Raw genomic sequence first — 12704 nt, 5'->3', positions numbered from 1 at the left:
TGCTGATCACTCCCAGGAGATGGCCTCTTCCTGGATATTAATGATTTTTTTTTTTTTTTTGCTTGATGCACTGCCAAAAGTTAAAACCAGCAAAAACAAAAATTGTCTCTCCCCCTTCCACCCCACGTAGGCATTCAGCGTATGCTTAAGGAGCACACTTTATGCTGCTTGAGCAAAGCGAATAGCCAACCATTCTTTTTTTCAATATTAAAAAGCAGGGCACTGTGCTTAGACCAATAATGAAAAGCAAGATGGCAGAGTAAATAGCAAACGTATGGGTTATAAATGCAAGTTGCTTAGCCTCCTCCACATAAACAGAACTTCTGCGATTGATTGGCAAGCCAAGACCCCTGCAGTTATACCTCCTGTTATTGCACGTTGCTTTATTGCGCTTCACGGGTATTGCGTTTTGTTTTTGTTTTTTAAATAAATTGAAGGTAAGTTCGAACTGCAAATTTGGATTCCTCATTTGCATAAATTGGACCCATCCCGGACCTGGGCGGGGACTGTCGCTATAAAATTGAGCCTCCTCCCCCCCATTTGCCTCAAGGGAAGCTCACCTTTAGTTTCCTCCTGAGGCTGTGTTCTCAGGTTGGCAAACAGTTCATCTGAATAAAATCTTTTCTTTTACTGCACCCCGAACTGGGGATGCACCCCGAACTGGGGATGCACCCCGAACTGGGGATGCACCCCGAACTGGGGACGCCTGTTGGCATTGGATTGGTGGCAGCAAATTTTGTTGACATGATAAAGGTACTACTTTATTTTTAAATATTAAAAAATATTTTAAAAAGATTTTATTGATTTCAGAGAGGAAGGGAGAGGTAGAGGGAGATAGAAACATCAATGTATTTTTTATTTCATTATTATTTTTTAAGGGCAGGGCGCTGTGATTGAAATCAAAGCCCCAGCTGCGGCCACATTTGGCCCCGCCCCGCCCCCTCGGAGCCAGTCCCGCCCCTCGGAATCAGGCCTCCCACCCACTCCCGCCCCTACCCCAGCGGCTGAAGCGAATACCCGGAGCTGGACTACTATCTCGGATCGGGAAGGCTGCGCGCCCTACCCTTCCGTGCCCCCTGCGCGTGCGCACTCCCGCTCGGCTCGCGAGGTGTTGCTGGAGTCCCTGTTCCCCGATCCAGGGTGGGAGCCGAGGCCCCGGTGATCCCCGGAGATTGGGGGGGCCCGGCATGCGTTGGGGGCTGCGTCCTCGCGGGCCGGGGCCGGGGGCCCTGGCCGCCGCCTGGAACCTGTGGGGGCCGCCCCGCCTCCTCCCCTGTCGCCCGGGGTGGCGAGGGGCCGCCCGGGGGCTGGTGGTGCGCTCGGCCGCCGGGGCCAGTAACCAGCTGCAGAGCGCGAGTGACGGCAAGTACCGGGACACGGTGCTGCTGCCGCAGACCAGCTTCCCCATGAAGCTGCTGGGCCGCCAGCAGCCCGACACGGAGCTGGAGCTCCAGCAGGTGCGCCCCGCCTCTGCGCCGCGCGGGGGACCGGCAGGGAGGCCGGGCCGGCGGGGGCTGGGGAGACGGGCGGGCCCGGGCCGCGCTGGGCGGGGAGGGCGTGGGACAGGCCCGCGGGCTCCAGGCCCCTTTGGGGTGCGTGTGTGTGTGTGTGTGTGCGTGTGTGTGTGATCAGATGAGTGGAAACCGCCCACTTCTTACGGGTTTTCTGCCTGAAACTTCAGTGAAGAACCTTGAAGAGTCCCTAAACGGCCGCAGGTTCCCGAGCAGAATATTAAAGGGGTGAAACCTAAGTCCCATGTTCCGCTTGGGCAAAACAGGCCAGTGTGGATACTTTCCCAGCGGCTTGTAAAAAGTAAATGAGTAAAAAAAAAAAAAAAAAAAGTGAATGAATCTGTTCACATAGAAATAAAAATTTGGTTAGTGCCCGGCCGGTGTGGCCCAGTGGTTGACCCTCGACCTATGAACCCGGAGGTCCCAGTTCTATTCCCGTTCGGGGCACATGCTTGGGTTTCGGGGCTCCACCTCCAGGGCGGGGCGTGCAGGAGGCAGCTCATGGGTGATTCTCTCTCATCACTGATGTTTCTATCCCTCTCTTCCTCTGAAATCAATAAAAAAAAAATTTTTTTTAATTTTTGGTTAATGCACTTTCTGTCCTCTGTAAACTTTTGTGCTGAATGTTTGGACTGACTATGCTAAATAAAATTTGTTGCCTAACTGTCAAAAAAATTTTTTTTTGGTTATGAGGACAAGTGGAAGCTCACCTTTGTGGTGTTAATAGATCCCTGGTTGGACTTATGACTTGTTTGCAGGACCGAGTGGTGACACTTAACTCTCTCTGAGTTGCTTCCCAAACTAGGTGACTGCCTCCTGTATTCAGTCGAATATTCTAAGGGCAGAGATGCACATGTTAGTGTCATTCTAGGCAGCGGTTCTCAACCTGTGGGTCGCGAACAATGAAAATACATCCTGCATATCAGATATTTACATGACGATTCATAACAGGAGCAAAATTACAGTGATGAAGTTGCAACGGAAATAATTTTATGGTTGGGGGTCACCACAACATGAGGAACTGTATTAAAGGGTCGCGGCATTAGGAAGGTTGAGAACCACTCTTAGGGTCTTGAAAGCCCATGACACTCGGGATATATTGGTTAAGCAACTTTCGGTTAGCTTACATATGACAGTTATCAGCGTTCTAGACTCATCGACTTGTTCTGGCACCTAATTTTTAAAAAAATATATTTTATTGATTTTTTACAGAGAGGAAGGGAGAGGGATAGAGAGTTAGAAACATCAGTGAGAGAGAAACATTGATCAGCTGCCTCCTGCACTTCTCCTACTGGGGATGTGCCCGCAACCAAGGTACATGCCCTTGACCGGAATCGAACCCGGGGCCCTTGAGTCCGCAGGACGACGCTCTATCCACTGAGCCACACCGGTTAGGGCGACACCCTAGTTTTTGAACGCGTTTTATCCGGGACCTTCTGTATTCCAGGAACTGTGACCGTTTCAGATGTTCTCTTATTTCATCTTCACGCCAAATGGATGTTAACGGTTTTTTCAAAGGAGGAAAACAGGCCCATTAGGGCAAAGTTGAGTTGGCCAAGGTCACGGAGTCGATTGCCCTGCTGTTGTCTCAGACTTGGAGAGGAGCAAGGGCTGGGATTTAATCAGAAGTCTGTGAGGGCGACTACTGAAAGGTTTTAAGAGAGTCCTCAGCTGTCAGAGGGGAAGGGGGTTAAGTTAAGGAGGCCTGTGGAAAACCTGAAGGGATTCATCAAAAAAACAAAACAAAAGAAAAACCCAAACTCACCCTAGCCAGTGTGGCTCAGTGGATAGAGCGTGAGTCCTCGGACTGAAGGGTCGTGGGTTCGATTCCAGTCAAGGGCATGTACCTTAGTTGCAGGCTCCATCTGAACCTCAAGTTGGGGGCGCGGGGGAGGCATCCAATCGATGTGTCTGTCTCTTTCACATCGATATTTCTTTGTCTCTCCCCCTTCCTTCCATTCTCTCTAAAAATTCAATACTTATAGACACAGACAACAATATGATTACCGGAAGGGGGGCGTAGAAGAGAATAAAGGGGGGATAAACGGTGATGGAAGGAGACTTGATTTGGGGTGGTGAATGCACAATACAATATACAGATGATGTATTATAGAACTGTACCCCTAAAACCTGTATAATATTGCTAACCAGTCTCACCCTAATAAATTCAATAAAAAAAGTACTCAGATGTGCATTTCAGAAACACCACCGTTTGTGTTTTAGAGTTAAAGACATTGGAATGAGATAAGAAATAAGTGCTGGCTGTTCCTCATGGTAAGACTCAGGAGTATGTGTTTATACGACGTTCAGACATTATCGCTCTCTTTAAACAGAAATGTGGATTTTCAGAACTCTATTCATGGCAGAGAGAAAGAAAAGTAAAGACAGAATTTTGTCTTCACGATGGACCTCCTTATGCAAATGGTGATCCTCACGTTGGACATGCTTTGAATAAGGTAATCATACTCAGGTCTATAAGACTTGGGGGAAAATATTTAAATACACTTTACAAAAGAGTACTCGAATAGTATGACAATGATATACATTTGCATTGACACATAAAATGAATGTCTTAACAGAAAGCAGCAGTCAACCATTTTGGTCCTGCGTGAAGAATAACATCCCTGGTATTTGCTTTGAGCTTGTTATTTTACGTTGATAAATTTCGTTTTAGTCAGTAAGTCATTATTGAGCACTTACTATGTGCCAGGCGTTGTTCTAGGCTGGAAATAATCACTGAACAAAATAAAGATAGGCTTTGTCCTTTGGAGCTTATGTTTTAGTCAGGGAAGACATCATCTATCAGATAAATAAAGTATGTTAGAGCTGCTATAGACTGCACATTGGTTTCTTCTTCCAAATTCATATGTTGAAACCTAATCCCTACTGGGGTGGTATTTGGCAATCAAGGTTTTGGCTTCTATTGCTGTAGATTTTTTTTACCTATTCGAAAATTTCAGAGAGGCGGAATAAAAGCATATACTAGTATGTTTCTATGTCTGGTTTCTATCAACCACGCATGGAGTATTTCTGAAATTCATTCATGTCGTTTTAGATGTCAGTAATCGCTTCTTTTTTTCATGGCTGAGTAGCATTCTATTGAGAGAATATACCACAATTTGTTCATCAGTTTTTTTGTGTGTTTTTTTGAGTTCTTTATTTTCACGTATACTTCCATGGGAAACTGGGAGAGGGTGTGGCCTTGGACATCTGTCTCTGCTTTCAAAACCAGGAATCTGGTCACCAAACAGGTCCATACTGCTTAGAGCAGTATTGCATTATAATATGGATTGTACATATTGTATTAGAAAATTGTATTGAAAACTTTTAACATTTGAGATATGTGATACATATTGCACATTCCATAGAGAACAAACTCTGTTGCTTAATAGCTCATTTTTGAATTATTGCACATTTTACAACAGCCAGCCAAAAAGAAAAGCATAACTTCAAATATCTGTTACTCTTGTTATTATGTAGAACTTGAATTGGGAGATTTAATAGGTTACTTTATATAAATCCTTTTAAAATTGGGCTTTCTCAGTGTTTTAAAATATTAAGAAAATAAGGTAAACTGTTGGATACATGCTTCATGTATGAGTGACGATTAGTATTTTCTTTGCAGATTTTGAAAGATATAGCCAATCGATACCACATGATGAGGGGTTCCAAAATCCACTTTGTGCCAGGCTGGGATTGTCATGGGTTACCCATTGAAGTAAAAGTCTTATCAGAACTTGGCGGGAAAGCTCGGGATCTGTCAGCGATGGAAATTAGAGAGAAGGGTAAGTAACCTCTCTTTCTGTTTTGAAATGGTATTCGTAAACACTGGTTCTTTGGAAAAGTCTGGGCCTGATCAGAGAGACCTGTTTATTTTGTTTTTGTTTGTAGTTAGAATGAGATCTGTTGGAAACCACTTTGTCACAGACAATTCAGATTTTTTAAAAATTGACCTTTGTGGGAACTTATGTTCAGAGATTGAAGGAAAGATTTGTAAGCATTTCCAAGTACATAGTTTAGTTCTTTAGTCTTCGTGTGATGTGAGTGTTTGTGTGTGTGTGTGTGTGTGTGTGTGTGTGTGTGTGTGTATAATTTATTTATTTATTTATTTTGTTAATCCTCACCCGAGGATATTTTTCCCTTGATTTTTAGAGAGAGTGGAAGGGAGGGGGAGACACACAGAGAGAAACATCGATGTGAGAGAAAGGCATTGATTGGTTGCCTCCTGTCCGCCCCCTACCAGAGCCGGGGATCGCCGGCAACCGAGGTACATGCCCTTGACCACAATCGAACCTGGGACACTTTAGTCAGACTGTCGATGCTCTATCCACTGAGCCAAACTGGCCAGGCCTAGTCTTCATATTTTGAGATTATTATTTTGACCAGTGTTTTTATTTCTTTTCCTCGCTAGGGCTGTTGACCTATTTCAGGTGATAAAACAAAAGTAAATTCTAAAATACAAATATATTTTAAATTAATCTCTTATTTGATTCTTCAGTAGATTGTGTCGGCAAGGAATCTTGTATTTGTATTATGTTAAGCTATTGTATATTTGGATATGATTGTGAAGATTATTTACTTGTGAAATTTATTATTATCGACTCGATGTACTGATTAATTTCTTTTGTATAATGAAATATATTCTCTGATCTTTTCTTAAATTCAGAAATTTGAGGAATTCTTCCAGTGCATTGTTTTCTAAATGTGAGGTCATTGTACAAAGTCTAGAAAATACGGAAGATGGTAACAAAACTTTAACTTTTGAAATTCTAGTTAATTTTAGAGTTTGAACACCTTTAACTTTCAAAATCACTTTGCCTATTAAGTAAACTTTATCATCTAAACTGTGTACAATACCTGCATTTAGAGAGATACATGGCTGAGCCATTTTTAAGAATGTGAATTTACGGGTTTGTCAAAGCTTTTTCTTGTCTGTGTTTGTTCAGCTAGGTCATTTGCTAAAGCAGCAATTGAGAAACAGAGGTCGGCATTTATTCGCTGGGGAATTATGGCAGATTGGGACAATTGCTACTATACGTTTGACGGCAGTTACGAGGCCAAACAGTTGAGAATTTTCTACCAAATGTATGACAAGGTACCGAAGTACTTTTTTCCTTTTTTCCTCCGGGAGTGTTAGATTGTTACAGAATCCCAGCTTTTCATAGACCTCTTTGTCTTTTCTAGGGCCTGATTTACCGGTCTTACAAGCCTGTGTTTTGGTCTCCCTCATCGAGGTATTGGTGTGTTTTTGCTCATTAAAGGAGACATTTTGTGAGGCCGCCAGATCCTTATGTCTGATATGTTTCCACCTCAGGACCGCCTTGGCTGAAGCGGAGCTGGAGTATAACCCCCAGCATGTCAGTCGCTCCGTGTATGTAAAGTTCCCTCTCTTGAAACCTGCCCCCAAGTTGGCATCTCTCATAGGTGCGATTTATTCATATTTACTCATTGCTTGAGTTTTTGACAGTTGTGGGATGGGAACATTTGCTAACATATTTGAAACTCTGTTCCCACAGATGTTTCCTCTCCTGTTAGTGTTTTAGTCTGGACCACACAGCCTTGGACAATTCCAGCCAATCAGGCTGTTTGTTATATGCCAGATGCAAAGTAGGTAGAGCATTGCATTTTTTGTTTGTTTGTTTTTTTTAATCCACAAATAGGATCAGTTCTATCAGTAGCATTATTTTGAACTTATTTCATCCTCATTATTCTCTTAAAAGTTAATGTGTTATAACTTAACCGTGTTCATATAGGCTTTAAGATTTTATTTCCAGTGTTTTTTGGAAAACAAAACATGTAAGGGATGAAGTCCTTTGAAAATAGTACTTTTGGGATCTTGAAGTTAGTTTTTCTAAAATGGCACTAACAGATTTAAATGTTATCCGTGGCTTTTCTTCCGTCATTGTTAGTAACGTTCCCCTAAACTTTTATTTGAGGTATGCCGTTGTGAAATGTTCCACATCTGGAGAGCTGTACGTACTGGCTGCAGACAAAGTGACGTTTGTTGCTTCTGCTTTGAAAACAACATTTGAGGTTATTTCAACATTTTCAGGTGAAGATTTGTAGATATTCTCACTATCACAGTCATCAAACTATTGGGTGGATTGAGGTACTTTGCTGAACGCTGCTCATTCTGAATCAAAACAGACGCGGCTTCTGCCTTTCTAGAATATACGTTACAGTGATTCCCCTGAAGGAGACTATACATTAAACATGATAGGGGTATAGAAAAACGTGAACATTGACAAAGGCACAACAGACAAAATAATATTTCTGCCAAATATCCAATGTAAAATTGGACAAGTGTCCTTTCTGTGAGGTAGAATGTACAAAGATCTTTTCAACTTTTTATCCAAAATTAAGTTGCTAAAAATCATTTTTATCTGATGTAATCAAAAGAACACGGAAGGAAGTAAATATATTTATTTTTGGTATATGATTTTACTAAGGAAACTGAGTAAATTCTGAAAATTAGTCCAAAAACAGTGCTTCAATCAAAACAATCTTTAGTGGGCTTCAATTTGGGACTGGTTTTGAGATATAACTGTGGAATCAGGGAAGTTTGAAAATTACCTTTGGTTGGGCTGGTGTGGCTCAGTGATTGAGTGTTGACTTGTGAACCAGGAGGTCACGGTTCAATTCCAGGTCAGGGCACCTGCCTGGGTTGTGGCTCCATCCTCAGTAGGGGCTGTGCAGGAGGCAGCTGATCAATGATTCTCTCCTTCTCCCTTCCTCTCTCTGAAATCAATAAAAATAAATAAACAAAATTACCTTTGATCCTTAGGAATGATGTATTTTTGAGTTTCTTACAAAAAAATGTTTTTTAAATGAATGAGATAACCCAAAATGGGAAGATTGCCTAACTAATAGTGAAGCCCTCTATCTAAATGCCTAGGTTCAGATACAAGCCAATTAGAAGTTTATACAGTCTTAGCAAAAATAAAAAGGATTTAAAAAAAAATACTTCTATTGATTTTTTACAGAGAGGAAGGGAGAGGGATAGAGAGTTAGAAACATCGATGAGAGAGAAACATCGATCAGCTGCCTCCTGCACACCCCCTACTGGGGATGTGCCCGCAACCAAGGTACATGCCCTTGACCGGAATCGAACCTGGGACCCTTCAGTCCACAGGCCGACGCTCCATCCACTGAGCCAAACCGGTCAGGGCAATAGAAAGGATTTTATGTGAAAGGCAGGAAAGAAGCTACAGAATGTTTAACACTTAATATCATTTGGTCCTTACTGGTGCGATAGGTAAGGAGGATCCAGTATATTCTTACTCTATACGCCCCTCTTTTCCTCCCCTCGCCAATCCCCTACCTGCATTTTTAGTGCAAAATGTCTACTCCACAAGTTAGGTGTTGTTATGGAAGCTGAAGGGCACTCTCTCAAGGTTTTTGAAAGTGGTTATAGTTAAGATCACTCTTCTAGATTATGTAATTGTTTCAAATTATTACTGTGCAGAGAATTAGTGGGTTGCTATTTTGAGCCACCACATTTCCGAGTAGTAGATGTAATTCTCAGGCTGGCAAAATAAGCTGGTGACAACTAGCTTACGACTGCTTAGAGTAGTAAGAATGTTGAACAGCTAAAGCAGCATAATTTGTATCGGGTAGGTTTTCTTTGCAGAAAGAATATATTGTTTCTTATTAATCACTTAGAGCTCCCAGAGCAAGGGAAGGGGAAGCCGGGCGTGGGCCGGTCTCGGGCCAGCTGCTCCTCTTGTCTGCTCTGTTGCTGCTCTCAGAGAGGTAGGGGAATCGCCATTTGAGATGATTCTTTTCATTGTGTTTTTCTTTGCCTTCAGGTGCCGATTTGGAAAATGGTACTTGCACTCATCCTTTAATTCCCGATAAAGTCTCTCCGCTCCTACCTGCAAATCATGTGACCATGACCAAAGGCACGGGATTGGTTCACACAGCCCCCGCTCATGGTATGGAAGATTACAGTGTAGCTTCCCAACACAACCTGTCCACGGTACTGGTCCTCTTCCTTTTTAATCGCTGCTTTCGTAGAATTAAAGTGATAAACCGAGTAACATCTTTTTTTATAATAAACAATCACTTATCATCATAATTGTGAAATTTGTGTAATACGCTGGAGCTTCATTAATTCGCCCGAATTGAGAAAGATTTCCCAGACAACACAAAATCAGCGTAAAATTAAATTTGAAGAATGTATATTGAGTGGGGGCAGCTTTTTCTTTCAAATATGAAGTCACATGGACAAATTACTTTCTCTGAAAATTGGCAAGTGGATTTTACTAGTTTTACTAGTTGAAAAGAACAGGTGTTTTTAAAACTATATAGTCCTCTCTAAATTAATTTTACACACATCAATTGCTTAGCAAGTTTTTCCATTTAAAGGTGAGTTTCAAAGTCATCACTGTGTGTGTACGTTGCCATAGATCCATGAATTAATAGAGATCAAATTAAAAGTGATGTTTTACTTTTTAGTAAACATTAGGTCTCTGCTTTAATAAGACATTTTGCCTTTAGTGATGTAAATGTATAAATTTACATTTCCTAGTCACTGAATAAATCCTCGAAATTTCACTGTAGTGAAAGACTAGACCAAGCATGTCAAACTCGCTGCCAGTGGGCCGCACGCCTCGTCTGTTAGACTGAGATGTCTTATCTGTGTTGTCTTGCCAGATACTGTCATAGGTAAAATGTCTTGATACTTTAATTTTTCAAAATGACACTTTGTAGGATTGTTTAGTGGATGAAGATGGCGTTTTCACAGCAGCTGCAGGGCCTGAACTTCAAAACAAGGCCGTCCTTGACGAGGGGACGGATGTGGGTGAGTATTGTGTATATTGGTGTCATAAATCCGTATTTTCTGAAAAGTAGCCAGCAGGAGCCTTGACTTACGCTCCCATTTTATAGTTTCAACAAAAACAAAAGGCTAAAACGACGTCTTATTTTGCCACATGGTTTAAAATAGAGTGTAGAGTTTTTCATATCTTCCTTTGAAGATGCTCTGTTTAAGCAAATCAAGGTGTGGGCAGGGCCGCGCTCCCTCTGAAAGATCGGTGGACGATTCCTTTCTTGCCTCTTCCGTTTCCGGTGGCTCCTGGTCATCCCTGGGTTAAACCAGTCCTTGGTGCACGGCTGTTACTCCAGTCTCTGCCTCCAGTGCCACCATCCTCCTCTGTGTGACTGTGTTCTTTCCTCTTGGAAGGACAGTGATGGGGTTAGGGCTCACTCTAGTCCTGTGACTTCATCTTCACTCGATCACATCTACGAAGACCCCATTTCCAAATAAGCTCACATTCACAGGGTCTGGGAGTGAGGACTTGAGCATCTCTTTTTGGGGAACAAAATTCAACCCACTGTGCCTCGTTTCTTTTCTTTCTTTTTTTTTTTTTTCCACCTGTACCTGGTTTCTTCCGGAATACATGGTCACCATTTTAAGAACCTAGACATGTAACACTGTGACTCTGAATTTCAGGTGTAGAATTCTAAGTGTATCGTGTTCATCTTTCCTTTGAAGTGAAGGCAGTGGGATAATCCGGAGTCTGGTTGAGGTTTTACAGTCCCTGCGTGTTTTGCCCCGAGAGTCCCAGGTTATGCCTGTGGTACTTGGCAGGTGGCTACTCTTCCTGCACCTGCTGGTGCAGATGTAGGTCTCCTGGGAGTATAGAGGGTTACTAGGGTTTTCATAGTACTTGTAAATATGTCTAACGCAAGTTGTTACTGACTTTCTTTTTAGTTATAAAGATGCTTCAGGCTTCAAAGAATTTGTTGCTAGAGGAAAAATTGGTGCACAGTTATCCCTACGACTGGAGGACTAAGAAACCAGTGGTTATACGTGCCAGCAAGCAGTGGTTTATAAACATCACGGAACTCAAGGCCACAGCCAAGGTAGGAAGGCGTCCTACTGCAGGCTGGGCTTTCTTGTTCTCAGTTGGGGAGGGCTGCTGTTAGGATCTCAGTGTGAGGCGGAGGGAGGGTGTGCTGCTGTTAGGATTTGGTTTCATAAAATCGTAGAATTTCAGATCAGGAAGAACCTTGGATTTCCATTCCTCGTTATACACGTGAGGAAAATCAGCCTGAGAGGGGTTAAGTGACGTGCCCAAATCCTGCCCAGTGCAGTGAAAGTGGCACAGAATTGGGACAGAATGGAGCTTGGCAGATTGTTTAATCGCTCAGAACCTCCGTTTCCTCATCTATGTAAAGGCGATCATAACGCCTACCTCCTGGAATAGGTGGGTAAACGTTTCTGGAGCAGGAGTCTGGCACATGAGGATTCAATACAATACTTTCAAGACCCTTGGTTTTCCTAAGATTGAAATTTCAGTCTGTTTGAAAAGTTGTTGCTTTGTGCTCATACTCTAGGACAGAGGTTCTAAAGTTTTATATGTATTTGAGTTCTTCCATTTAATGAAATGTTGGCATGGCAGTTTGGGGCCCTCGCCGAAGCTACGTGTAGCAGTTTGCATTTTCTGAATTTGTATTGAGTGGACAGTTGTGACATGGACTGTTTTTGTTTTTTTTTTGGTTTTTTTTTTTGACATCCCATGAAGCCCTTACTTGTAAATGTTAAAATTTATAACTTCCATCTCTGCACAGACTTTTGGATGCAGAACATCTTAGTCTGACGCAATATGCTGAAGCTGTTTTTAAAAAATGTCTTCTATACAATTTTCAGTTGCTCTTTGCAGAGATAGAACAGAGTGATGTACTGCCATGCTTCTTTTGCCCAAGTTCAACAACAATCAACTTACGACCAATTTTGTTTTTACCTAAACCCCTCCCACTACTCACTTTTTGTTGTTAATCCTGACCCGAATATATTTGCTCCAGTGATTTTTAGAGTGGAAGGGAGGAGGGAGGAGAGATAACCAGAGAAAAAGAGAGAGAGTGGGAGAGAGAGCGAGCGAGCGAGAGAGAGAGAGAGAGAGAGAGAGAGAGAGAGAACCATTGATGTGAGAGAGACACACTGATTGGTTGCCTCCCACATGCGCCCTGAATGGGACTGGGGATGGACCCTGCAACAGAGGTACATGCCCTCGACAGGCAGTCACACCCCAAACCCTTTGGTGGGTGAGCTGACCCTCCAACCACTGAGCCAAACTGGCCAGGGCCCACCACTCATTTTTACTCCTATCCACTGGATTGTTTTTTTTTAAATTTTGTTTTATTGCTTAAAGTATTACAAAGAGTAGTACATATGTCTCCTTTTTGTTC

The 12704-nt window shown here is 42.5% G+C and overlaps 1 protein-coding gene across 1 annotated transcript in view; it reads left to right on the top strand.

Moving 5' to 3' along the window:
- The first annotated feature begins 1094 nt into the window (after positions 1–1094).
- IARS2 (isoleucyl-tRNA synthetase 2, mitochondrial) overlaps positions 1095–12704 on the top strand; it is a 34535-nt gene continuing 22925 nt past the window's right edge. Inside the window, exons 1-11 of the mRNA XM_081114407.1 lie at positions 1095–1457; positions 3845–3967; positions 5137–5296; positions 6458–6606; positions 6696–6745; positions 6826–6935; positions 7028–7118; positions 7448–7563; positions 9320–9489; positions 10224–10314; positions 11227–11378. Of these exons, the coding sequence (XP_080970533.1) occupies positions 1188–1457; positions 3845–3967; positions 5137–5296; positions 6458–6606; positions 6696–6745; positions 6826–6935; positions 7028–7118; positions 7448–7563; positions 9320–9489; positions 10224–10314; positions 11227–11378 (1482 nt within the window). The 5' untranslated portion in view covers positions 1095–1187. The remainder of the gene's footprint in view (positions 1458–3844; positions 3968–5136; positions 5297–6457; positions 6607–6695; positions 6746–6825; positions 6936–7027; positions 7119–7447; positions 7564–9319; positions 9490–10223; positions 10315–11226; positions 11379–12704) is intronic.

Source organism: Myotis nattereri (assembly GCF_964212035.1).
Source record: "Myotis nattereri genome assembly, chromosome: 20".
In the NCBI taxonomy this organism is placed as follows: Eukaryota; Metazoa; Chordata; class Mammalia; order Chiroptera; family Vespertilionidae; genus Myotis; species Myotis nattereri.
Note: the sequence above shows the minus strand (reverse complement) of the source record. Positions and strands in the feature narration are given on the sequence as shown.